This window comes from Elephas maximus, chromosome 21, assembly GCF_024166365.1.
Source record: "Elephas maximus indicus isolate mEleMax1 chromosome 21, mEleMax1 primary haplotype, whole genome shotgun sequence".
NCBI lineage: Eukaryota > Metazoa > Chordata > Mammalia > Proboscidea > Elephantidae > Elephas > Elephas maximus.
The window spans coordinates 36,144,576-36,170,565 of NC_064839.1; the positions used below are offsets into that span (position 1 = coordinate 36,144,576).

At 42.4% G+C, this 25,990-nt stretch overlaps 1 protein-coding gene across 2 annotated transcripts in view; it reads left to right on the forward strand.

Annotated features, from left to right (window-relative positions):
• The window catches only part of WWP2 (WW domain containing E3 ubiquitin protein ligase 2), a 165,639-nt gene that overhangs the window by 74,536 nt on the left and 65,113 nt on the right, over positions 1-25,990 (forward strand). For both annotated transcript variants that reach the window (XM_049863730.1, XM_049863731.1), the window contains 2 exons: positions 3,159-3,296; positions 5,214-5,310. In XM_049863730.1, coding sequence (XP_049719687.1) covers positions 3,159-3,296; positions 5,214-5,310 — 235 coding nt within the window. The remainder of the gene's footprint in view (positions 1-3,158; positions 3,297-5,213; positions 5,311-25,990) is intronic.

Genomic DNA, 25,990 nt, shown 5'->3' on the forward strand with positions numbered 1-25,990 from the left:
GCCTGGTCCTGTGCCATCCTCACAATTGTTTCTGTGTTTAAGCCCCTTGCTGCAGCCAGTGTGTCATTCCATCTTGTTGACGGTCTTCCTCTTTTTCGCTGGCCCTCTACTTTACCAAGCATGATGTCCTTCTCTAAGGACTGATCCCTGCTGATAACACGTCCAAACTATGTGAGACATGGTCTCACCGTCCTTGCTTCTAAGGAGCATTCTTGTTGTACTTCTTCTAAGATAGACCTGTTCCTTCTTTTGGCAGTCCACGGTATATTCAATATTCTGCGCCGACACCACAATTCAAAGGCATCAATTCTTCTTCGGTCTACCTTATTCATCGTCCAGCTTTCGCATGCATATGATGCAATTGAAAACACCATGGCTTGGGTCAGGCGCACCTTAGTCTTCGAGGTGGCATCTTTGCTTTTCAACACTTTTAGAGAGGTCTTTTGCAGCAGATTTGCCCAGTGCAGTGCATCTTTTGATTTTTTGACTGCCGATTCCATGGGTATTGATTGTGGATCCAAGTAAAATAAAATCCTTGACAACTTCAATCATTTCTCCATTTATTATGATGTTGCTTATTGGTTCAGTTGCAAGGATTTTTGTTTTCTTTTTATGGAGGCGTAATTCATAATGAAGGCTGTGGTCTTTGATCTTCATCAGTAAGTGCTTCAAGTTCTCTTCAGTTTCAGCAAGCAAGATTGTGTCATCTGCATATCGAAGGTTGTTAATGAGTCTTCTTCTGATCCTGATGCCCTGTTCTTCTTTATATAGTCCAACTTCTCGAATTATTTGTTCAGCATACAGATTGAATCCAAAACCAAACCAAACCCATTGCCATTGAGTCGATCCCAACTCATAGAGGCCCTATAGGACAGAGTAGAACTGCCCCATAGAGTTTTCAAGGAGCACGTGCTGAATTTGGACTGCCAACCTTTTGGTTAGCAGCTGTAGCTCTTAACAACTATGCCACCAGGGTTTCCACAGATTGAATAGGTATGGTGAAAGGATACAACCCTGACACATACCTTTCCTGACTTTAAACCAATCAGTATCCCCTTGTTCTGTCTGAACAGCTGCCTCTTGATCTATGTAAAGGTTCCTCATGAGCACAATTAAGTGTTCTGGAATTCCCATTCTTCGCAATGTTATCCATAATTTGTTATGATCCACACAGTCGAATGCCTTTGCATAGTCAATAAAACACAGGTAAACATCCTTCTGGTATTCTCTGCTTTCAGCCAGGATCCATCTGACATCAGCAGTGATATCCCTGGAACCAGGGAGCTTTCAGATTAGAAGCGTTATTTTTATGGAAACATTTGTAACTCACGACACCAATCAGTGGAACTGGCTGAAAATAGCAATAGACTCAAGAAGGAGTTGAAAAGATCTGTTACAGGGAAGACAGATGTATCGGGAAGCAAAGGAAAGTAGAGATGCTTCGGAGATCTTGAAAAACTGGAAAGTTAACTGATTTCTCCATTCTGATAATAGATTCTTGCATTAGATTTGGGGAAGGTGTCTTGGGGGCAGGTAGTCTGTAGAAAAGGAGCCCTGGTGGCGCAGTGGTTAAGCACTTGGCTGCTAACTGAAAGGTTGGTGGTTCGAACCCACTAGCCACTCATGGGAGAAAGATGTGGCAGTTGGCTTCCATAAAGATTATAGCCTTAGAAGCCCTATGGGGCAGTTTACTATGTCCTGTAGGGTCGCTGTGTGTTGGAATTGACACCAGGGTGATGGGTTAGTCTCTAGAGAGTGCTCAGATTCACCTCTGTGCTTATGGTGACATTTATTTATATACACCCTGCCTTGTTCTAGGAAACAGATAAGATAGCATATACTAATGTAGTAGCAACTAAGAGATAAAATTGAGTGGGTGGGTTGGATGGAGCCTGGGTGGGGAGGGAGGTTTGAGTGCATGGCACTTTCCTGGACTGGCTTTGTCCAGAGCTCGCTTGTAAAGTGTGGGGAGGAGTGGAGGGACTGCATACCCTTTGGGAATCCTCGTAAATACTGAAGCCCTTTGGGGTGGCCACGCTTGGTGACAGGAGCTGGTGGTGTGCAGCATTTTCCAGCTACCTAGGGTTTGGCGCGTCTGCCTCATGTCAGTCTTTTCCGTTTCTCTGCCGAAGTTACTCAGCTCTTCTTGTTTGCCCACAGGGCTGGATTTGTCTAAGGCCATCAGGGGACTAAGGTTCCTTCTCATGGCAATGGTAAAACCGAGTCTTAAACCAGAGCCGCGAGGCTGAGGGGCTGATTTGCCTGCATTAAACTTTTATTGTTGTTTTTTTTTTTTAGTTTCAAAGTAACGCATCTCTAAACTTTAGGAAATTTAGAAAACAGTCTTTAACACAGTTAAGTAAAGTAAAGGATAAGGCCCTGTAATCTCTCACCTAGAAATGTCTCTTGCTGACATTTCTTTCCATAGGGTCTCCCGACTGATTTCTCTTTTCTTAACCCCCGCTCCCACTCCATTCTATGTATGAGTCAAGGGGATCTGCTGCTTGGACCCTACTTCTTCCCCTGTACGCCATCGCTAGCTCTGCCTTTTCCTTAGAGCCCTACAAGTATAAGCAAACAAATAATGTAGAAATGATCTAGCTAGCATAATAATACAAAATGTTTAGAAAAAAGAGCAGATTGTTTCACACCAGCCTAATGCAACAATGACTACAGTTAGGTATGTTCCTTCCCAGCCTTTTTTCCTTGCCACAAGACTTATTTAAAGATGGGGAGAAGGTTCCCAGAGAAGCCAGAGTAGGTGAAATGTGAGTTTATAACATATACAATCTGTTTTTTTTTCTTTAACTGATGTTTGTTACTTTGTTTTTTAAACTAATTTTTATTGTGGTTTAATATATAACAGAACGTTAGCCATTTTAACCATTTTTATATGTACAATTCAATGACATTAATTCACCATGTTTTACAACCGTCACCATTATCTGTTTCCAGATTTTTTTTGTATTCTTAACAGTACCCCTTAGACAATAACTCTCCATTTTCCCGCCCCAACTACCCCTGGTAACCATTTGTCTACTGTAGATATTTCATGTAAGTGGGATCATATAATACTTGTCCTTTTTCATCTGACTTATTTCGCTCACGTATAGAATCTTAACTTGAGTCCATTCATGTTGCCTTTTGTGTCCTAACAGTGGAGAACACGCAGCTGACCCTGAACCTGCAGACGGAGAACAAAGGCAGTGTTGTCTCAGGCGGAGAGCTGACAATTTTCCTGGACGGGCCGACTGTTGATCTGGGAAGTGTGCCTAATGGCAGTGCTGTGACAGACGGTGAGTGCTGCCCTGCTCCCCAGGGCTGTGCCGGGATGAGGTGTGGCAGAGCTGGGGGTGGGGGTGTGTGGGGGGCCAGGGGCTGGGGAGGAGGTGCTGAGAGCATGGCTCTGTACCAGGTATATCTGGGTTTGTGTGTCGCTTAGCCGGTCCTGGCCCATTGCTGGCTCTGATTCTTCTTTACATCCTGGATCAAAATCATGACACGCTTTTTCAAAGACTGCCTTCTGATAAAGGACCAAAATAAATGTCAGCTTCTTGAGAGTATGTTCTTATTTGGTTTGAGAGCAGAGAAAAACATCTTTTCATCTCACATGGACTTTGGAAAATAAAACTTTATGAAATGTTACTTTGGAAATTTTTCTTTTTCCCGATGTAGTTAAATTCCTGGGAATTTTGAGAGTGTCTTTTATGGGATGGTATTGGTTGGGAAAGGGAGCTACGTGACCTATAGTATAGCTGTACACTAACAAATACATATAGAAGCAGGGACATCGGAGAGCGTCTCCCACTCTGTCCTGAATCTTGGCAGTTTGTTTCTTTTGATCTAGTCTGAAATTAGTCCTTTGGATCTAACAGGAAATTATTTCATGAAGTCTGAGGTCTGAAATGGGTTATGTTTCTCTATAATTTTCTTATTAAATGTTTTGTTAAATGTGATGTAACTATGGCACTTTCCCCAAACAGGCTTTCTGTAGCTTCAGGCAGGCGGGGGGTGGGGGGTGACAGTTGAGTGCTGACACAAGGGTAGTCGTAGTCAGGTAGGCTCTCTGTAGTTGGATGGGGCTTGACTGCTGAGGAAAACCCCTCAACTGGAGTGAGTGAGACACTGTTGGAGAGCTCTTGGTCAGAGAAAAACAGACATCTTTCACTCATTCAACATATATACATATGCGTACATGTACATACACATATACACACACAAATAATTGAATACCTGATATTACTAGGCCCTGCGCCAGGTGCTAGCCAGATGGCAACGGGCAAAATTCATGTGATCCCCACTCCCTGGAGCTTATAATCATCTACTTAGAGGGTGGGAACAGACATCAAACAACTCAACACACAAATAATTAAATAATTGTAATTGTGACAAAAGCTATAAAGGGAAAGTACGGGGTAGTATGAGATCGCTCACTTTAGGGGGATCTCATTTGAAGTGAAGGGGTTGGGGAGAGTTTCTGTGAGAAACCTCTGCACAGAAGGTTCTTACATACTCAGGTACCTGAATACGAGGAGGTGTTTCAACAGATAAAGGGGTGATACAGTAAGAGGTGGCAGGGCCACAGGTGCAAAGGCCCTGAGGCAGGACAAGTGTGGCTTTTGCAGGGAACAGAGGTACTGGGGTGAATGGAGTGTGGGGAGTAAGGAGCAGAGTGATGGGAGGTGAGGACAGATGGGGTGGTTGGGTTAGATCACTCAGGGCATTGAAGGCCTTGGTAAGGGGTTTGAACCTCATCCTAAGAGGGAAACTGTTGAAATGATTTTAGTAGGAGAGTAGCATGGTCTGATTTAGCTTTTTAAAAATTCTCTGGTTGCAATATGGAGAAATGCCCCCCATTACTTGCCCACTTCGCCTACTTAGCATCTGTTCTTTATCTCACATTCACGAGGCTGAAGTTCATTTAATGTACAAGGCAACATGCTTATAAGTGCCTTAGACTTTCTTGGAAGTCTTGGAGAAGAGCAGCTGTTTCCACCGCTTGAGCCTCACTGTTCAATGGCACAGGTCAAGTCTTGCATGCCTGTCCCTGCTCCTCCTCATGGTAGTGACTGCAGCTTGCTAGGCAGCCCACACTCCATCGTAGTAGGTAACTTGAAGAGGCAGAGTTGACTTCTGTTCCTAACAACTGAATCTCAAAGAAGGGTTGAGTTTCTCAATGTTTCTGTCTTTCCTTGTGATTGATTCCCTTTTAGGGTCACAGCCACCTTCGAGAGAATCCAGTGGGACAGCTGTAGCTCCAGAGAACCGACACCAGCCTCCCAGCACTAACTGCTTTGGTGGGAGATCTCGGTAAGACTCCCCTTGTTGTGGGACAGAGCCAGGAAGATGCTTAGAGCTATTGAAAACACATTGGGAAGTGATGAGGGCAATTTATGTTAGAAAATTTCCAGAGTTCTTATCACTGTCTCAATATGTTAAGGAGGCCCAGAGGGGAGTACAAAGCTCAGGATTTTTGGAAGGGTCAGAGGATTGGGACTGGCTAAGTTGGCTATTTGCGTAAAATAAACTGCTGAACAGAGAACTTGACTCTGCTTTTTTATATATCAGGTACAGCAGCCACAGCTGTCCTTCCAGAGTTCACATAGGAACACTTAGAGCAGTGGTTCTTTTTACGAGAAATTTTCTGTCTGTGTACTTCTATTTTGGGGGAGTCCTTGGTCTGCTTTGGAGTGTTGGTTAAGAACTCCTACACTTAGAGTCTGAGTTATATTGTACTCATTATACATGTCAGAAGTGACGTAATTTTATTTATCATTATTCTCATCTTATACCTGTGTTAGTGGTACAGACTTATTTCCACAGCAGCTGAGTGACCAGGGAGGAGAGTAACTTTAGCTGTATTAGTGAGGTGGTGGTGGGGCGGGCGGGGGGGGGGGGTGGGGTGGGGTGGGAAATGTGTGTTTATTGTTTATTACAATGTACAAAATCCCCAGACGTCTTAAGGAAATTTTAAGGCAAAGAATCCTATTAATGCAGTTTATAGATCTTTATCTTCCTGAACAAATCCCAAAGAGTAGGGGAGAATGCTTTGAAAAATGGAATGTGATTTCAGCCAATAGCCACAGCCTCTTGAAAGCTCCCTCTCAGGACGGCCCTTGGCCTCTCTGGATTTGGTTGTTTTAAGGGCTTGTGAGGTGGTGATGACGGACAGGTGTAGGGTGAAGGGAAGGTGGGAGTTCGGATCTTTTGTCTATAGTGTCATTAGAAGCAGATGCACCATTTCCCTATTCCGTTTTCTCCAAGTCTCTGCAAAGGTGTTACCTCACACCCTGAAGTCCAGTCGCTAGATGACTTGCAAGATGGGATAAATAGTTGGGTTCCACAGTGTAAGGATTGTCAATATAATTGGCAAATCTTGTGTCACCGGAGGAAGAATAAACCCATTGCCATCGAGTCGATTCCAACTCATAGTGACCATATAGGACAGAGTAGAACTGCCAAATCTTTACGGAAGCAGACTGTCACATCTTTCTCCCAAGGAATGGTGGATTCAAACCACTGACTTTTTTGGTTAGCAGGCAAGCTCCTTAACCACAGTGCCACCAGGGCTCCTTAGAGGAAGAATAGGTATTTAGAACTAGAGGAAACAGAATCTCCTCAGTGGCAAATAGCTGTGGGGGCCGGGGGGCGGGGGGGGGACACTTCAGCATTTCACTCTCTGAGGATGAAAGCTGTCTTGGCTTTCTAGCTGATTTGGAAAGTTTGTATCAAACAAAACTGACATCACTTAATTTCAGTTTGAAAAAAAGAGTTCTGGTCTTAAGTTTAGACTTACTGAAATTCTTGACCTATTGCTTGCTGAATTTCTCTGGTGTATAGATGTTGAAATGCAGGTATCCTGATAGCCCTTTTTTGTTGTAGTTTGTGTTGCGGACTGTTGACCATTAAAACAGCAGCCAGACTTCCGCATGAAATCGAATGCGTTTTTGCCCTTTATACATGGTAGACATTCAGTGCTAGTTAATTATTGCTGTATGGAGGACCTTCCAGATAATGTCAGCTTCATGGCAGTTCTCCTCAGTCTGCCTTACTACTGCAGCATTTTACCGTGCCTGATCTCTGAGTTTTCACAGACCTCTGTGATCTAAGTATTCTTCATTCACATATAACCTGCTGCCACTCAGCAGGAAACACATTTAAACGTATCACCCAAAGGCGGTAGCATCGTGTCCTTCCCCCCTTTGCTGCTGCATTTGTCAGGGTCAGTGTGCACAAATACTACTGTAGGTGGTAGCAGGGTTGTTGTGTTGTTAGGTGCAGTTGAGTTGATTCCGACACTATGAATTGACCCTCATAGTGAAAGAGTAGAACTGCCCCATAGGGTTTTCTAGGCTGTAATCCTTACAGGAGCAGATCACCAGGTCTTTCCCCAGTGAACCACTGGGTGGGTTCGAACCACCAATCTTTCAGTCTAGTTGGATCAGAGTGTGAGAATTTGGAATCAAAGACGAAGATTGAATCCTGGCCTGTTATTTACTTGCTGTGTGATATTGGACAAGTCATTAAGCATTTTGGAACCTCGATTTTTTCAGATATAAAATAAGAATAATATCACCTATCTCAGAAGATTATTTTAAGGAGTAACCAAGATGAGGTATGTCCATCTGAGGGCCTTGCACGCTGGGAGTGCTCCCTGAAGGTGGTTGTTGTTGTTATTATTATTATTATTATTTGTGCTTGTAGACCGTTGATTGCTTCTGCCCTCTGCCCCTCGGCCTGGGAAGTGAGGCATCACCAACGCATTCCCGTTAAGGATTGTAGTTGGGAGGGTGATGAATGGAACTTTCAGGATTTCAAGGACAACCCTCTGCTGTCCTTGCTGTCTTGGGGCAGAGAGAATGATGATGGGCTTCTGCTTGTTGGCTTCCAGACTAAATATTTAGCTTTCACTGTCTGAAGGGCAGGTTTTTCTTGGACTTGGGTGCCATTTGCTGTGATCAAACAAAGGTGCTCTGATGTGCTTGTGAAGGAGAAGACTGCAAAGTCAAAGCAGCCTTTTCCTCTCCTTTCCCCTGCTTTATAGTTATAAGCTATAAAGAAACTGGAATTGTGAAAAGATTTTATCTTAGGAGTTCATCTCCCCTAGTTCATCCAGTAAAGACATTGCTAGCTAAGCAAGGACTCAAAGCTCCATTTCTTAGGGGGATCCTTCCTACTCTTTTAGTAAAAAGAGGTGAAAACATCTCTAGTTGTTGTACCTGATCTGCCACATGAATGTCAGTATGGGTGACCACCAACAATTCATGTGGCTTAAATGTGTTTGCAGACAGACTGTGTTAGTATGTAGTCAGTGGGTCTGTTTGAATATAGAAAGAATTAATATCATAAATTGTATTATAGTCAGTCCTACTATCCTATAGTAAAAATGGGTGAATGATAGTTACATCAATATGGTGGAATCTCAGAAACATAATGCTGAGCAAGAGAAGCAGGTCACAGAAGAAATATACAGTATGATGCCATTTACACAAAGTTCAAAAATGCAGAACTAAACAGTATGTGTTTTTTTATGGATACCTTCAGAAGTCGTAAAACTCTAAAAAAAGGAAGAGAATAATTAACTGTGAGTTCAGGAGAATGGTTGTCATTTGGGAGAAGGATAGGGGTGTCATGAAGAAAAAGCACACAGAAAACTTCTAAGGTACTGGTGATGGTTATTTCTTAGCTTAGTGGTAGGTCACCAAGTGCTTATCTTATTATTATTCTTAAACTGAGTATATTTTTAATATATTCTTTTGTGTGGTGGTGGTGGTATTGTTAGGTGCTGTTGAGTCAATTCCAACTCATAGCAACCCCACGTGGGACAGCAGAACTGTCCCACAGGGTTTTCCTGGCTGTGATCTCTCCCATGGAGCTGCACTGCGTGGGTTTGAACAGCCAACCTTTCGGTTAGCAGCAGAGTACTTAACTGTTGCACCACCAGGGTTCCTTTCTTTTGTGTACATGGTCTATTTTACAATAAAAGATAAACAAAGTCACCTACCAACCTAAGGAAGCTGAACTGTGATGGTATTGGGTCGGAGAAATTGTTGTTTACTGTTGAGGCAGGCAGATTTCAGAATTTAGGATTCCTCCAGGCTTGGTACTAACCACTTATTTTTTTTCTACTCAGTTTATATATATAGCAGCGTAGCCAGTGCTTCTAAATCAGTTTTCCATGTTCCCTTTTAGGGCTTTGCTCCTGGCACTTAAAAATCTCAGCCTAGGTGGTAGGTCCTTGACCTGAGAATCTAGTTTGGAAGTAGGAGAATGGATTCTTGATGAAAGCTTATCACATTTTCAGGAAGGGTCTCTGCCAGAAAATGCATCAGAACAGCACTAGTCTTGGTTGCATAAGAGGGCTAGTCTAGCACTATCTGGTATTTGATTTCAGTGGGAACGATGCCTTTAAATACCCAGGATTAACATGCCATCCTGCCCGTTTACTTGGCCAGTGTTCCTTATTTTGTTATAATAGCAGAGAGTGCCTTGTATATTGCAGTGCCTTCTGGGAGAGTGTGTGCTAGTTGGCACAGGGAGTACCTGCCACACCCTGTAATAATTCCCCAGTGTTGATTTTATTTTTCTGGAATGAGGGCTGGCTATGGGACCTTTGCCTAAGTCAATTCAGGCAACATGGTTTGAAGACCTAATGTGTGCCTGGTATTGTGCACACATTGCACAGGGTGTCCCAGAAACATGGCCTCTACTCTCTACGGTGAGTTCCCCATCTCTGTGACAAAAGGCATTTAGGAAACAGGCAAATAAAACTACAGTGCTATGGAGAGGGAAAGACTGAGCAGAGAGCAGGACAGGGGTTTGCAGAGGTGTCGTTGTCGGGTATCCAACAGTTCAGTGCAACATCTCAACTCCGAGAGCTGAGGAGACCCAGCGCGGTGCATGTGGAGGGGAGGAGAACCCAGCAGAAGGCTCCAAGCCAGTTCTGGCAGCTCTCTTCAGAGTTACTGTTGAGTTAGGATCGGTTGTGAAATTCCAGATTGAAGAGTGGAAAGCCAAGGTGTCTGAGTTCCATTGTGGTTTGCTGGATTCTTAGTCACCTGTGATTTTTTTTTTCTCCCCAGCGATTATATGAAATCAGGGAGTTAAGATAAAATCCAGTCACGGGTGAAACCCATACTACTGTCTGCCCTTCTAAGCATGCTTGAAGATTTCTTCTGACTTGAATAACTGGCTCCTCAGACTACAATCTGTAGATTTTCTGTAGTCATACATGGAAATGGAGAAAACAGTGGGAGAATGCATTTAATTTACTGTTTAGGTTCATAAAGGTTTTCATTAATAAGGGATCTTGGTTAAGATGCCGTGATAAAGGGGCCTAATTTCCTTGATCATTCATATATGTATTTAAGTTATTTTATATATGAGCGTATGTGAATGTGCATGAATGCCTGCGTAGGGAGAAAGGCTGGAGGCCTTGCATTTGCCTCTGTCTCTCATCATATGTCAGTATTGACTAGAGTCGGTCAGAACGTGCGTTTTAACAAGCTTCCCCCAGTGATTCTTTTACATGTAAAAGTTTCAGAACCTCTTATGATAGAGTTTTTATTCTCCTTCCTTTATGCCTTTCTTTTTTGTCCTGCTTCGATGAGGATATATCATGTTTATTGACTCCCTTGCCTTGACGTTAATGACCTCTGAAGATTTAAAAGAGTTATAATCTCAGGGACTTACAAAGCCCCAAGGTCTCTGGTGAGCCCTAAATAGCTCATCAGCTGTGTCTGCAGACAGCCTATCCCAGAAAGGAAAGAAAAATAAACGAAACCGGGTGTGAGCCTGCTGGGAACACTTCAGGAAGTCCTGGGAGGGCCAGGGGAGAATTGGGAAGCAAAGCTAACAGGGAAAGAGGGAGCGACTGGAGCTGGGCCTTCGGGCACTGGGCCATTCTCTCAGTCATTGTTGGCCACTGTCACCGTCCTTCAACTGAGGTGACTAAAACCTACTTGATTTGGATCTGTAGTTATTTGGAGATGTCACCCTGTCAGCATGAAACTGAATTTAACACTTTCACAGTTTCCATGCAGGGTTCCTACCCAGCAGCTTTTGCTTAAAATCTAGTTACAGCCTCATTACTGTTGCTAGGGAAAAAGAAAGGAACAAGAAAAAGGAATAAGTATAATTCTTTTATTCATTCATTGATAACTAAGACACAGTCCCTACTTGCAAGGAGCTTGCAGGGCTCTGTTCTGAGCAGTTGATGTATATGGCATAGGATTGTACAGGGTGATGGATCACTTTTATATGGCCTTTCTACCCATGGTCTTGTAACTTCCACCAAAGGATTAGATTGAACTATGCAAATAAGGTGCTTGTGGCCCACCAAGGAGATTGGACAACTTTCTAATAATGCAAATAAGGTGCATGACACCCTTGTGGGGTTGGGACCAAGCAAATGATGTGTATGGCTCCCTAACGAGGGGATTGGTCAGTTTGGCCATCCTGCAAGGCTTAAAATGAGCCATCACAGAGGTGGAAAGGGGGGACCTCACTACCACCAAGAAGAAGAGATGTGAGTGGAGCATGTCCTTTGGAAATGGGGTCCCTGCGCTGAGAATCTGCTAGACCTAGGAGACAGAGAGAGAGAGAGAGAGCTGTAACACTGAAGATGGTGCAAGACGACAAGAAGCAGCAGAGAAACGGCGGTATCAGAACCAGGAGACCATCAGAATAAGGAGACTGGCAAAAGATGGTATGGTAGGCTTCTTGGCCCACCAAGCAAGGTGGTTACAGTGGGTATGCTTACCCACAGAGTGAGAGAGCTGAGTGCCTTCGGGCAGGAGGCTTCCTGGTGATATGGAGTATCTTGGGGCACTTGTCTACGGAGGTAGGTTTGCCAACAAATGAAGCGAGATTGCTGAGCACCTTTGGGCTAAGGCTTACTGGTGGAGTGAGATGCCTCTGGGCACTTATTGGCAGAGCTAAAGAGCTTTGTACCACTAGCCCAAGTGGGGCAGAGGCCAGGCTGAGGGGTCAAGGGCCAGAGAGAGGCCTGCCTATGGGCACAGCTGAGAAGAGGCTGTCTGGATTGAAGAACTGTATCCTGAGTCGTTCCTGATCCTAAACTGTAACCTGTTACTTCCCTAATAAATGCCATAACTGTGAGTATGGTCTGTGAGTTCTGTGTGGCCGTTGCAATGAATTATTGAACCCAAGGGAGAAGCAGAGAATACCATGGGAGGGATGGCTAGCGTCAGAATTGGTAAAAAGGTTGGAGGGTGGAGGCATGTCTGACCTCCACCTCATGGCAATCAGGCTTGGCCTGTTGATGCTGATAATGTTTATCGTCCGCCCTTGTGAAGTTAGAGGAGGAGGTCCGTCACCCCCGCCACGCCATTTTTACAGATTGAAACTTGGGCAAGGGCCCTAGTGCATTCTCAAAGCCAGATATCGAAAGCAGTCATGAAGGTTAATTACATATTAATTTATACATTAATTATGTGTTCTTATACATTGATTTAGTCAGATCTATTGATTCCACAAGTGTTTATTTGGCGTTTCTTTTGTATGTGCCTAGAAAGATGTGGTATATGTTAGAAAGCTGGTTAGAAACTTTTCATGAACTAGGAGGAAGGCGTATGTCTGCAGTTGAAGGTGATACTTATCCCACAAACACTGAGTGTCAGACTCTGAGCCAGGCCGTGGTGATAAAAATGAGAAGTCATGGTCCCTGACATCAAGCCATCTAGCAGGATACAGATATGCAGTGACATTTACAGCTTAGTATGTTGAACCCCACAGTGGTGAAAGTACAAGTGCAAGAGGAATATAGTGGAAAGTTTACCTAAATCTCCCTGGGGAACTAACATATATGAGCTGTATCTCGAAGGAGTTCGCCAGACAAATGAAATGGGGTTAAGGGAGGTTATTCCAGGCAGAGAGAACAGCATGGACAAAGGTGAGGGTGAATGAGAGAATTTAGCATGTTTGAGGAAATATAAGCCATTTGATAATGCTGATGTATAAGATATTAGAGATGATAAGTGTAGCAAACTATATGGTTCACAGGCCAAACCTGACTTGCCACCTGTTTTTATAAATAAAGTTTTATTTGAATACAGCCATGCTTATTCATATATGTTTTGTCTATGGCTATTTTCATGCTACAGTGGTAGACTTAAGTAGTTGTGATAGAGACCACGTGGCCTGCAAAGCCTAAAACATTTGTTATCTGGCCCTTTATAGAAAAAGTTTGTCAGCCCCTGTTGTAGGAGATAGTAAAAAGTTAAGGCCGGAGTAAGATGTATGTAAACTTATATGTGACAGACTGATTGGATTTGTAAACGTTCACTTGAAGCTTATTAAAAGTTAATAAAAAAAAAAAAAGTTAAGGCCAGTTCACAAAGGGCCTTTTATACTTTACACTAAGACTTTATATTTTAATCTTTGGAGATAGGGAACCACTAGATTTTGAGCAAGGGCATGATGTTTTATTTCTGTGATAAACTATTCTAGAAAGCAGTCTGATGAATGAATTTGAAGCTCTATGAGAAACAAGAACCACTCCAAGTATTTCAAGCAGAACAGGAACAGGATTTAATATGGGGAATTATGTGCTTATAAAAATCATTGCATGAGCTGGAGGAACAGAAGTGAGGGACCACCCCTGGATCCTTTGTTTCAGGGTCAAAGCCCTGCAGCTGCAATCCAGATGCCAGGAAACTGCTGCTGTCCCTACAACTGCCTTACATCACAAAGCTGGTGTACAGGCAGTGAAGCATGGGGTCTGCAGGAGCCCCCTGCCAGTCACCAGCACCACAAGAAGTGTGGCTTCTGCCTTCACTCTGCTTTCTAAATCTCTTGCAAGAGCTTCTCATTGGCTGAACCTAAATCATACCCAAAATCTAGCGGCAAGGGAGTCAGGGAGTCTCCTAGTCCCTGCGGTGAGGGTGCAGAAGAAGGGAGGGGTTATGTAAAATAGAAGAGAGTGGGAATATCTGACACAATGGGGTTTGAGACTTGAATCAGGAGACCAGGAAGAGGACTGTTATAGCAACTGGTGAGGTAGGAATTAATGACTAGCCTTGGCCAGTGGCAGGACAGAGAGAAGGCAGGAGAAGTATCTAGGAGTTGGAATTATTGGGCAAGACTGAGTGATTGACTAGACAGGGTAAAGGAAGGACAGGGAGGAATAGAGGTGACTACCAGGCTCCATAATGTCATTCATGGAGATAAGAAATACAAGAAGGGGAGAGCTTATAAAGCTGTCATATCCCCTGTGATAGCTGGAGTTGGTGTTTAGCAGGCCCTGTGGAACATGTGGAAACCCTGGTGAAGTAATGGTTAAATGCTACAGCTGCAAACCAAAATGTTAGCAGTTTGAATCCACCAGGCCCTCCTTGGAAACTCTATGGGGCAGTTCTACTTTGTCCTGTAGGATCGCTATGAGTTGGAATCGACCCGATGACAATGGGTTTGGTTTATTTTTTTATGGAACATGTGGGTCTGGGGCAGTTATTGCTCTGAACGTATATCCGTAGGAAGAGGAGTGAATACCAAACTTAAGAGATACAGAGCAAAGCATTGTATTCCTCACAATGAACACTGGGGGACAATAATAACGGTTATCATAATTAAGGACACGGGAGTGGTATTTCTTCTTCTCAGTACTAGAAAATTGTAATTGAAAGGGAAAGGTTTTAGAGAGAAGCAATAAAATGATAATGGGTTTTGGAGAAATGAGTTTTTAGTCATGAAAGCTTGGGCAGCTTGGGTACATGAAGACCAGAACAGAGCTGATATGGATGGCAAGGAAAGGGAACTGCGTAAGCCATCACGTTTGTGGCTGTGGTTTGGTGCAATGAGGCTAGACTTTTCTTTTAGGATCTTATTGGAACTGAATGGCCCCTTTTGAAAGCTCCAAAGTCTGTAGGGGTGGCGATTTGGAGTTTAGTTTAGTGACCACCTTTATGATGGCATATTCAACAGCCTAAATAGAATAACTTAAAGAATTCTGTATTTAGATTTTTCATTTTACGTTAGATAAAAATAGCCACAGAACTAAAGTATAGGATTTACATTGCTTTAGGCTTCACATGTCACTGGGTTTCATGAAGCTTTATGCACCCTTAACTTATTGAAAGTATAGTGAAGATGTTGGTCTCAGTATACTTTGGGTCTCTCATCTTTATTTCCCATTTATTTATTAGTTCGTCAGTCTAGCTTCTGCCCCTGCCAATCTACCTGAATTACAGCTGCAAATGTCCACTTAACCTATCTCAGGTTTTAACATTATGGACAGTCCTTTCTGGAAAAATTCTGTGCCTTGGCTTCTATAATAATACAGAATCCTAAAGTAATCTTTTTTTCTGTTTTTTTGGTCTTTATTATTTAAAAAAAAAAACACAAATTTAATTCATGTAAAATATATCTGAAAGTATGACATAAGAGCAGGTTGCAGTACTAAATAGGGCAGTCAAGAGAGGTGTCATTGAGAAGGTGACCTTTAAACAATGAGGTGAAGAAGATGAGGATATATGGGGAAAGAGTGTCAGGGCAGAGAAAGGGCAGTTGCAGAGGCCTTAAGGCAGGAGTGTGCCTTTAGAGTTTAAAGGAGGCTGGTCTGGCTGAAGTGGAGTGATGGGATAATAGGAGGAGATAACAGCTGTAATGGGTGGGACCAGATCCTATCTATGAATTTCTGCTTTATGTAGCATCTTAGTCATCTAGTGCTGCCATAACAGAAATACCACAAGTGGATGGCTTTAACAAAGAGAAATTTATTTTCTCACAGTAAAGTAGGTTAAAGTCCAAATTCAGGGTGTCGGCTCCAGGGGAAGGCTTTCTCTCTCTGCTGGCTCTGGAAGACGGACCTTGTCCTCAATCTTCCCCTGGTTGAGGAGCTTCTTAGGTGCAGGGACCCCGTGTCCAAAGGACACGCTGTCTGCTCCTGGTACTGCTTTCTTGGTGGTATGAGGTCCCCAACTCTCTGCTTACTTCTCTTTTACCTCTTGAAAGATAAAAGGCGATACAGGCCATAACCCAGGGAAACTCCCTTTACCTTGGATCAGGGAGGTGACCTGAGTGAGGGTGGTGTTACAATCCTGCCCTAATCCTCTCAACATAAAATTACAAGCACTAATGGAGGACCACCATAAAATACTGGGAATCATAGCCTAACCAAGTTGATACACACATTTTTTGGGGGACATAATTCAATCCATGGCATGTAGTTCAAGGTTATTTTTTTGGGCACACGATACAAATTTGAAATTGTTGTATTTTTCTGATAGACTGAACTTTTTATCCTTTTTTTGATGCTTTTTTTCCTTAAAATTCATTTGATCTGAGCAATAAAAAGGAACAAACTGCCAACAACATAGATGAATCTCAGAAGCATTATGCCTGGTGCAAGAAACCAGACGCAAAAGGTTACATACTGAATGATTCCATTTATATGTTCTGGAAAAGGCAAAATTATAGGGACAATCCAATTAGCAATTGCTGGGGGTTGGGGGGAAGGATTGATTGCAAAGGGGCACAAGAAAAGTTTTTGGGGGTGATGGAAATGGTCTTGTCTTGACTGTGGTTTATACATTAAGTGATACTCATGAAATTTTACTCTTAAAAAGGGCGAATTTTAGGGCATATGGTTTCAGGTAGTAGAGTCAGGAGATTTAAAAAAAAAAAAGGGCATGTGTGTGAATTTCACTGTATGTAAATTATACTTTTATTTTTTTAAACCATAAAACTTCTATTTGGTTTGATATTGGCATAGCTACCTCAGCTTCCTTTTATTTGTATTTGCTTGGCATATTTTGTCCATCCATTTTTGTCCTAATGTTTTAGGTGCTGCCTCTTATAATAGCATTTAATGGAAAGAAAAAAAAAAAAAAACCAAAGACCTAATATAACAACTGTCTTTAAACTGTCAGCATTAGTCCGTTTGTTTATTGTGATTCTTGATACCTTTGGAGTTGTTTTCATCCCTTTGCCTTTAATTTCTATATGTTCTGTCTTTTTTTTTTTTGTTTCCCGTCTCTAGACTAACCTTCTACTTTAGGTGTTTGGCCTGCCTTTCTTTGTCTTGATTGAGTTGAAGAAGGTATCTTGGTTCAGTGATTAGCTGATAATGCAGTGTGAAATTCTGTATCCAGTGGTGTGAAGGGAAAAAGAACTTACCGGCTGCCTGCCTGAGATTTTCTGTTTGGCTTTACGGGAGTTTAATAACACGTCTGTGTACTGGGTGTACTTGGTGTGCTTAAAAATTACCTTTGAAGCTATACTCTTTAATGATGAAATTGAGGTTAGTAAAAACATGGAGTAGGATATGGCCCAAATAATTGTTGTCATTTTGTGGAGGAGAAGGGAAGATTAGTGGCAGGTTGATTTTCTTCTTTTTCCTTAAGATTTCACCTTGAAAATTTTTACCTTTCAAAAGAGGTTAAAAAAAGCTTTCTTTTAAATTGGAGCATAACAATATCCTTCCTACTTAGAAAAGAATAATGAAGTAGGGACTCTGGAGCAGTTACTTCTCTCTCTTTCATTTTATTTTTTTTGGGGGTAGTACAGGGGTCGTGGTGCCCTAGTTCTCTGCCAGACACTGTGTCGAGGGCCTTGTGTGCCTTATTCATCTTTGTATCCCTTGCAGGATCTAGTGGAGTGCTTTGCTGCACGTAGCAGCAGCTCAATAAATATTTACTGAGTTGGAAGAGACTTGTGTTCCTGCTCTTCATTTGCCAGAACTTCAGGGTGGGTCTTGTTACTAGTCTACATTCCTTGGCGCCCCAACTCCTGAGATGTGATGGTTCCTGTGATCCCAGAGGCACGGGTTTAGGGGAGGCTGTTATCAGTACTGCCTTGTGTAATCCAAGGTGTAGCCTAACTGCTCGAAGATAGGTGGGTTTCCACTCTCTGTCTCAATCCCTTCTCTTTCACCTGGTTTTTGTTCATGATTGGCACTTCCATATTAAAGCCTTTTCAAATCCTTGCAACTTTTAAGGTTAACACTGGAATCAGTTTTGAAAAAGAATGTGTAAAGTTGATGTACCTCAACTATACCAGAAACGAATGCTACTTTCTCACCCGTTAAGAATAGTAATATCAGACTTATATATGTTGTCGTTAGGTGCTGTAGAGTTGGTTCTGACTCCTAGTGACTCGATGTACAACAGAATGAAACACTATCTGGTCCTGCGCTATCCTCACAATTGTTGTTACGTTTGAGCCCTTGTTGCAGCCACCGTGTCAGTCCATCTCATTGAGGGTATTCCTCTTTTTTGCTGACCCTCTACTTTACTAAGCATGATATCTTTCTCCAGGGACTGGCCCCTTCTGATAACATGTCCAAAGTACGTGAGACAAAGTCTCGCCATTCTCACTTCTAAGGAGCATTCTGGTTATATTTCTTCCAAGACAGATTTGTTAGTACTTCTGGCAGTCTATGGTGTATTCAGTATTCCCCACCAATACCATAATTCAAAGGCATCAATTCTTCTTCAGTCTTCCTTATGCATTGTCCAGCTTTCACATGCGTATGAGCCAGTTGAAAATACCATGACATGGGTCAGGTGCATCTTAGCCCTCAAAGTGACATCCTTTCATTTTAACACTTTAAAGAGATCTTTTGCAGCAGATTTGCCCAATGCAATATGTTGTTTGATTTCTTGACTGCTACTTCCGTGGGGATTGTTTGTGGATCCAAGTAAAATGAAATCCATGACAACTTCAATCATTTCTCTGTTTATCATGATGTTGCTTATTGGTCCAGTTACAAGAATTTTTGTTTTCTCAATGTTGAGGTGTAATCCATACTGAAAGTTGTAGTCTTTGATCTTCATCAGTAAGTGCTTCAAGTCCTCTTCATTTTCAGCAGACAAGGTTGTGTCATCTGTATAATGCAGGTTGTTAATGATTCTTCCTCCAGTCCTGATGCTGAGTTCTTCATAAAGTCCAGCTTATCGGATTATTTGCTCAGCATGCAGACTGAATAAGTATGATACTTCCTGATATTTAACCATGCAGTAACCCTTGTTCTGTTTGAATGACTGCCTCTTGGTCTATGTACAGGTTCTGCATGAATACTAAGTGTTCTGGAATTCCCATTTATATATATATATTTCTTCAAATTCCCAAGTGATTGTTGAATCTTAGAAATGTGTGTCTCATAAAGGGCATTAAGATCACTGAAGTGCTGTTCTTTTGAGATGGGTGCTGCAGTCCATAGAGTGATGCTGTAACTGTATAGGGCCCCCTGACAGAGTGAGTTAGGGTGATCAGCAAGAATCTGGGCTGAAAGTATTACCTAGCCATGTATCTGAAAGTTAATGTCTTCCGTGGAAATATTTATATTTATTTGAATTGAGAGAGTTTATTAGTTTTGTTTTGTGTTGCTGCCTAACAAATTACCACAAAGTTAGTGGCTTAAAACAACCCCATTTATTAGCTCACAATGCTGTGGGCCAGAAGTTTGGCATAGTATGGCTGGATTCTGTTTTCAGGGCCTCACAAGGCTGAAATTAAGGTGTCGACAGGGCTGCATTCTAATGTGGAGACCCTAGGAAATAATTCCCTTCAAAGCTCACTCAGGTTTTTGGTTGTAGGACTGAGGTACTCGTTTCCTTGCTGGCTAACAACCAGGGTCTTTCCTCAGCTCCTTAAGGCCACCCGTATTCCTTCTCCCATGGCCTCTGCTATCTTCAAGCCAGCAGTGTTGCCTCGAATCTTTGTACTTTGAATCTCTCTGACTTCCTCTTCTGCCACCAGCTGCAGAAAGCACTCTGCTTTTAGGGGGTCATCTAAGTACATCAGGTTCACCTGGATAATTTCCTTTCCCTAAGGCCAACAATCGTGGAAGTGATATAATATTCACAGGTTTTAGGGGTTTTGTGGGGCATGTTCAGGGGGTTCATGTTGGAAATTATGCCTACCACAGAGGTTGTCTTGATTTGCATGTTTGATACTCACCTTGTCTTCACCTGTTAGAGTATGCTGGAAAGTATAGCCAGCACAAAACTATGCCAAATAAAATTTGGTTGGATTTAGAGATTGTCTTGCAATTTTAGTATAGGTGTGGACAGGAACTGAGTCTTATGCCATGATTTTTTCTCTACGCCCTGATACTGGAATATGATGTCAGATGAAGTTTAGGACTAGCCTTTCTGGAAGATGGTAGATCTGACATTGCCCAATACCTGGAAGACCATGGAGAGCATTCTTTAAAGGGATAGTGTTGAGGTGATGAGTGAGTAGATGGGAAAGAACAAAGTACTAGAGATTGCAAGCCCAATAGTGCCTTCGAACTTGCGGGATTACTTCTTTGAGTCATTCAAAAATATTTCTTGAATGCCTGCTGTAGGTCAGGCACTATGTTAAATGCTGGGTATACAACAGTAAATGAAATAGACATGATCCTTGCCCTTGTCAGAGACAGATGTTAAACACACACACAAACAAATAAGCAAGTCCAAATAGAAGTGCCATAAAGTGGAAGATTAGGATGCTATGAAAAAGAATGGAGAGCTTATTGTAGCCTGGGGGGAGCAGGACCAAAATTAGGATTAGGATGCAGTTGGGCGAAGAGTCCAGGGAAGAGTATGCCAGGCAAGAGGAACAGCAAAGGCTCTGAATTTGCCTCAGTAGGAGTTTAGGAGGTTGTTTTGAGGAATGCCCATTGAACATGCTCTTTTCAGAGACTACTTGCCTCCTGCTGACTTCCTGCCTTTGTGATTTATCGCGTCAGAACACTTAGAAATAATGCTTTAACGTACTGTAGCGCCCAATACCTTCAGGGTCCCATGTAGTCCTTTGGATCTAGATGCTGTAGCACAGGGAGTCTATGGGTTGGGCCTGGTTCTAACCAAGATACGATACCAGTAGGAAGAAACTGAAGACACTGTTCTGGCCCACCTGTAGAAGTACTCATCTGCCTTTCAGGGAGAGTCCATTGAGATTCCTGCTGTGTGGTAGTGGAGGTTGATGGCCCACAATACTTGTCTCTTATGCTATGAGAACGTCATATGCCCTTGTAATTCAGGTTCATATGATCTCAGGTCATAGGACAAATTTGTTCAAGGAACCTCAAGTCATCAACTGCTGCACTAAACAGGTGGTGGAATGAGACAATGAATATTTCCCCCTTGAACTTTAGGTCTCTTTCAAGTTTGGGTGGAGTTAGATGAGTCACAATGTGTTGTACATTCTCTCTTCAGATGAGTATTTTTTTTTTTTATAATTTTTATTGTGCTTCAAGTGAAAGTTTACAAATCAAGTTAGTCTCTCACATAAAAACTTATGTACCCCTTGCTACGTACTCCCAATTACTCTCCCCCTAATGAGACAGCCAGCTCTCTCCCTCCACTCTCTCTTTGCATGTCCATTTCGCCAGCTTCTAACCCACTCTACCCTCTCATCTTCCACTTCAGGCAGGAGATGCCAACATAGTCTCAAGTGTCCACCTGATCCAAGAAACTCATTCCTCACCAGCATCCCTCTCCAACCCATTGTCCAGTCCAATCCATGTCTGAAGAGTTGACTTCAGGAATGGTTCCTGTCCTGGGGCAACAGAAGATCTGGGGGTCATGACCACCGGGGTCCTTCCAGTCTCAGTCAGACCATTAAGTCTGGTCTTTTTATGAGAATTTGGGGTCTGCATCCCACTGCTCCTCTGCTCCCTCAGGGGTCTTCTGTTGTGTTCCCTCTCAGGGCTGTCACCTGTTGTAGCCGGGCACAATCTAGTTCTTCTGGTCTCAGGATGATATAGTCTCTGGTTCATGTGGCCCTTTTTGTCTCTTGGGCTCGTAATTACCTTGTGTCCTTGGTGTTCTTCATTCTCCTTTGATCCAGGTGGGTTGAGACCAATTGATGCATTCAGATGAGTATTTTAGTCGAATAAATGTGCTCCCATTGAGAGGATTGCTCTGTACTCTAGGTTGAGCAAAAATAGTAAACCCATTTATCTTTCTGTAATTTAGAATGGACTTGACGGTGGTTTTATTTTTTACCTTCTCTGTCATTTGTGAGAGTGACAGTTTAGAGGTAGGGTGTGGAATGGAGCCATAAATTATGCTTGGAATGGCTAGAATGGTCCCATTTTAACTCTAATTGTGCCTTTTCCTTTTTACATGCCCCCTTCCGTGTTTTTGTTTTTTTTTCCTAACCTGCATTTGAGTGAGGAAGAAGAATGGAAGAGGTATTGATGATTCTCTGAATGGTGGAAACTGATTCTTTTCCCATCACTGCTTCCTATTTTTTTTTCCATGCATCTGTTTTAAGCGCCTGTTTCTTGCTGGAAACTGGCCCAACCTCACTCAGTTTTGTTTCCATGCTGCTATGAAAAGACAAGACCCAGTTAAGAGTGCTTAGAGGAAGGGCAAGGTGGCAGGTTTGAGAATAGCAGCCCTCTTGGTTCTTGTAACCCTAAGCAGATATTGATTCCCTGAATTAGGATATGAGAAAGCTTTTAAATTTATTAGGCAATTTTAACTTCTGCGCTTGTTTTATTTAAAATGAAAGGACACCAGTTATCAGTTGTTATACCCTGAATCTTCTCTTTTGCTGAGATTGAATATTAGCAGGCCTGAATCTGAAGTCAAACAACCTCCTTTTCATATTCTGGGCCTCTTTTACCAAGACAGAAAAATATGCTTGGCACCTGGTATCCAGCCAGCTGCGAATTCCTGACATTTGGGAGAGATGTATCCCTAGGCTTCGAAGGATCCCCACATTTATAGCAGAAATGTTTGCAAGGTCCTGAATTATGCCTGAATCACATTCCCATAAGGTTCTTGGTTTTTGTTTTGTTTTGACTGTATCCTTACATTACAAGTGACCTGCCTTTTGAAACTGTTGCTAGCTTTTATTTTTTCTCACTTGAACTGTTTTGCAGTGACTGGAACACACAAATTGCTTTTTTTTTTATTATCAAGTTAGTTTATTGAGGTATAATTTATGTGTAGTAAAATTCACCTTTGTAGTGTCCAGTTCTGTGAGCTTTGACAAATGCATACAGCCTGGTAACTACTACCACAATCAGGATAAAGAATAGTTTCATCGCTTGTTTGTGGTCAGTCCCTCCTACTCCCAATAACTGGCAGACACGGCTCTGTTTTCTTTCCTTATAGTTTCGCCTCTTCCTGAATGTCCTAAAAATGGAATGATATTTTTATGACACACACTTAGCACAATGCATTTGAAATTCATTTATATTGTTGCATGTACCAATATTTCGTTCCTTTTATTTGTTGAGTACTGTTTCACTTTATGAAATGGAATAGTATGTTTGTCTCTTCATTCACCAGTTGAAGGACATTTGGGTTGTTTATAGGTTTTGGTGATTATGAATAAAGTTGCTATAAACATTTGTGTCCAGGTTTTTGCATAAACCTATGTTTTCATTTCTCTTGGGTAAATATCTAGAAGTGGGATTGCTGGTTTGTATGGTAAATGTGTGTTTAACTTTGTAAGAAACTGCCCAGTTGTTTTCCAAAGTGGCTGTACCATTTTGTGTTCCCTCCAGCAACATGTGAGAGCTCCAGTTGCTTCGCATCTGCCCCAGCACTTGTTGTCAGTTTTGTTTTGTTTTCTTTTAACTTTGTCCGTTCTCATAGATGTATAATGGTATCTCATTGCGGTTTTCATTTACATTTTTCTAATGACGAATGATGCTGAGCAACTTTCCTTGTGCTTATTTGCCATCTGTAGATCTTCTTTGATGAAGTACCTGTTGAAATCTTTTGACTCTTTTTTACATTGGGTTGTGGTTTTCTTACTATTAAAACTTGAGAGTTCTTTATATATTTTGGATACAAGTCCTTTACCAGGTATGTATTTTGCAATTTTTTCCCCCCAAATCCATAGATTGCCTTTTTATTTTCTTGAGAGTTTCTTTGGAAGAATAGAAAATTTAAGTTTTCTGTTGAAGACTGCTTTGTAAAACCAATTTCCACATAATGTATATGATAGACTTACCGATCTCAAATTTTCAACCAACTAGTTTTGAATTCCACTTTTTCGTTTAGCAAAAATTTTGTCTTCTAAGATGAGAGCCATCACTTTTTTTTTTTTTTTAACATATTTACATAGCCAATGCTAGGGTTGGCTTCCTTTTTTTTAAACCAAAGAAACAAAGATGTGTTTTATTTTTAATTACTCCACATAAACTATTGTGTGTGTGACAACAGTCAACAAAAGTGCACTGGGGTAGCAATGCCAAGTAGTCAGCTAGGTCCGCTCACTATCCAAGGGACCTCCACACATAGCGTTGTAGGGTGTGATGCAAATATGTGTCTGGACAAAATCATAAATCACTGCATTTCCACTGAAATGCATGCTCCTCGAGGTCAGGGACTTCTTCTGTTATGTTGCCAGCCACAGAACAGGGCTAGCACTCAGAAAATAAATGCTGACAAAAATTCATAATGCACCTTCTTGAAGGGTGAGGCATACAAGCTCTGGTTCTCAGGGTACAGTTGAGAATGTCAGAGTCTTGAATGCCAGGCGACAGCCAAGAGTCCTCTCCTAGGGACCTCATCAAGATCAGAACCACTTTCAGGAACCTGGGGAGAAATCTCAGGGTCCTGTCCTTGTTTGGCTTTCCTGAGGGAGGCCTCAGTCTCTGGGGCAGTAACTTAGGTAAGGATACACCAGCATCCTTGGAGAGGCATCCTATAGAGTTGAATTTCTTTAACTAGGTGCCTTGAAACCATTTGTGGAGTTTGGTCTGACTGGCATTGCCCTCTTCTGACTGCTCCAGAGGCTGTATAACTACCCCCACCCCAAAACTGTGGTGGGCTGAGGCCAAGGTTGAAGTCATTGGCAGAGCAGAAGCCAGGCTGTTTGTGGCGGGCCCAGCTCATCTCCACCCCATCGGCCCGCATTTGTCCTGATACTATTTTGGCCTATGGTGTGTGGTTTCAGCTTGTGGGCCAGCTTTTAATCACGACACAATCCCATCTTTTAAGGGCTGAGTGAGTTCTCCAAGAGAGGAAACTGCTGAAGAGGTTTTCCTCATTTGTTGAGGCATTCTCTTCCTTCTGAGTGTCTTATTTTTAAGGTAATACTAGAGTAAAAAACTGGAAACTCCAGATTTAGGGCAAGGGAAGAATCTGGAGAAAGGGTGTGTGGGTGGGGGATAGTGGAGGTGGCAGTTGGCCACAGGCGGGGAGGCAGCAATTCACACAAAGTGGTCCCAGCTGCCACTGGTTTACAGGCTAATCCCGGCTCTGGTCCAGCCTGTCATTCAGGGTAAGCTGCTATCATTAGTGGTTAAAATTTTCTGAAAGTATTCTCTCTCAACTCTGACCGCATGCCCTTTTGGGGAAGGGAGGGAGGAGCTAGTGAGCCAGAGGAGTAATGGGACCCACCCTGTTGTCATGCCCAGCTGCTCTGCAGAGGGACCAGGAGCCCGGGTGACTGGAAGTAATCATGGACTTGTCAGAGCCCATGTGTGACACAGGATTGATGTTGCATTTTCAGTGCTGCCCACATGGCCTGCTGCTCCTGGAGGGATACAGCCCTCTGCTGCAGGCTGTGAGCACCAAATCAAGGAGGCTCTTTTTTGTCCTTTTAAGGGGATTCTTGGATGAAACGAACCTTCTGTTAGCCACTTTTATATCTCTCAAGCTCTCTGCCCTCAACACGGTACACACATTCACCAGTTGCTAAAGACCATCTTTCCCTTTGGAACTGGTTTGTGCTCATTCTGCTTTCGATGAGGAGTTGTGGTAAAGTGCTTAATACTAACATTTCTTCCCACGAAGTGGGAACTTTGAAATATTTTTCTTTGACTGAGGTGTGGCTGACAGTGTTGATTTATGAAATTAGCTCAGGGAAAAATAAGCTGGAAAAAAAAGAGTCCAGATTAAATCTTTATTTCCATACTTCAGTTGTACCCTCCATCTGCTTTCAGCTGCCATGCAGCCTATAAGTATGAAGGGTTCCAGGATTCTCTAGGTATCTTCTTTTTCCTTTTCCTTTTTAGTTTTGGCTCACGAAACACCGATCTTTTTTTTTTTTTAATTATGTGTTTTTTTCCCCC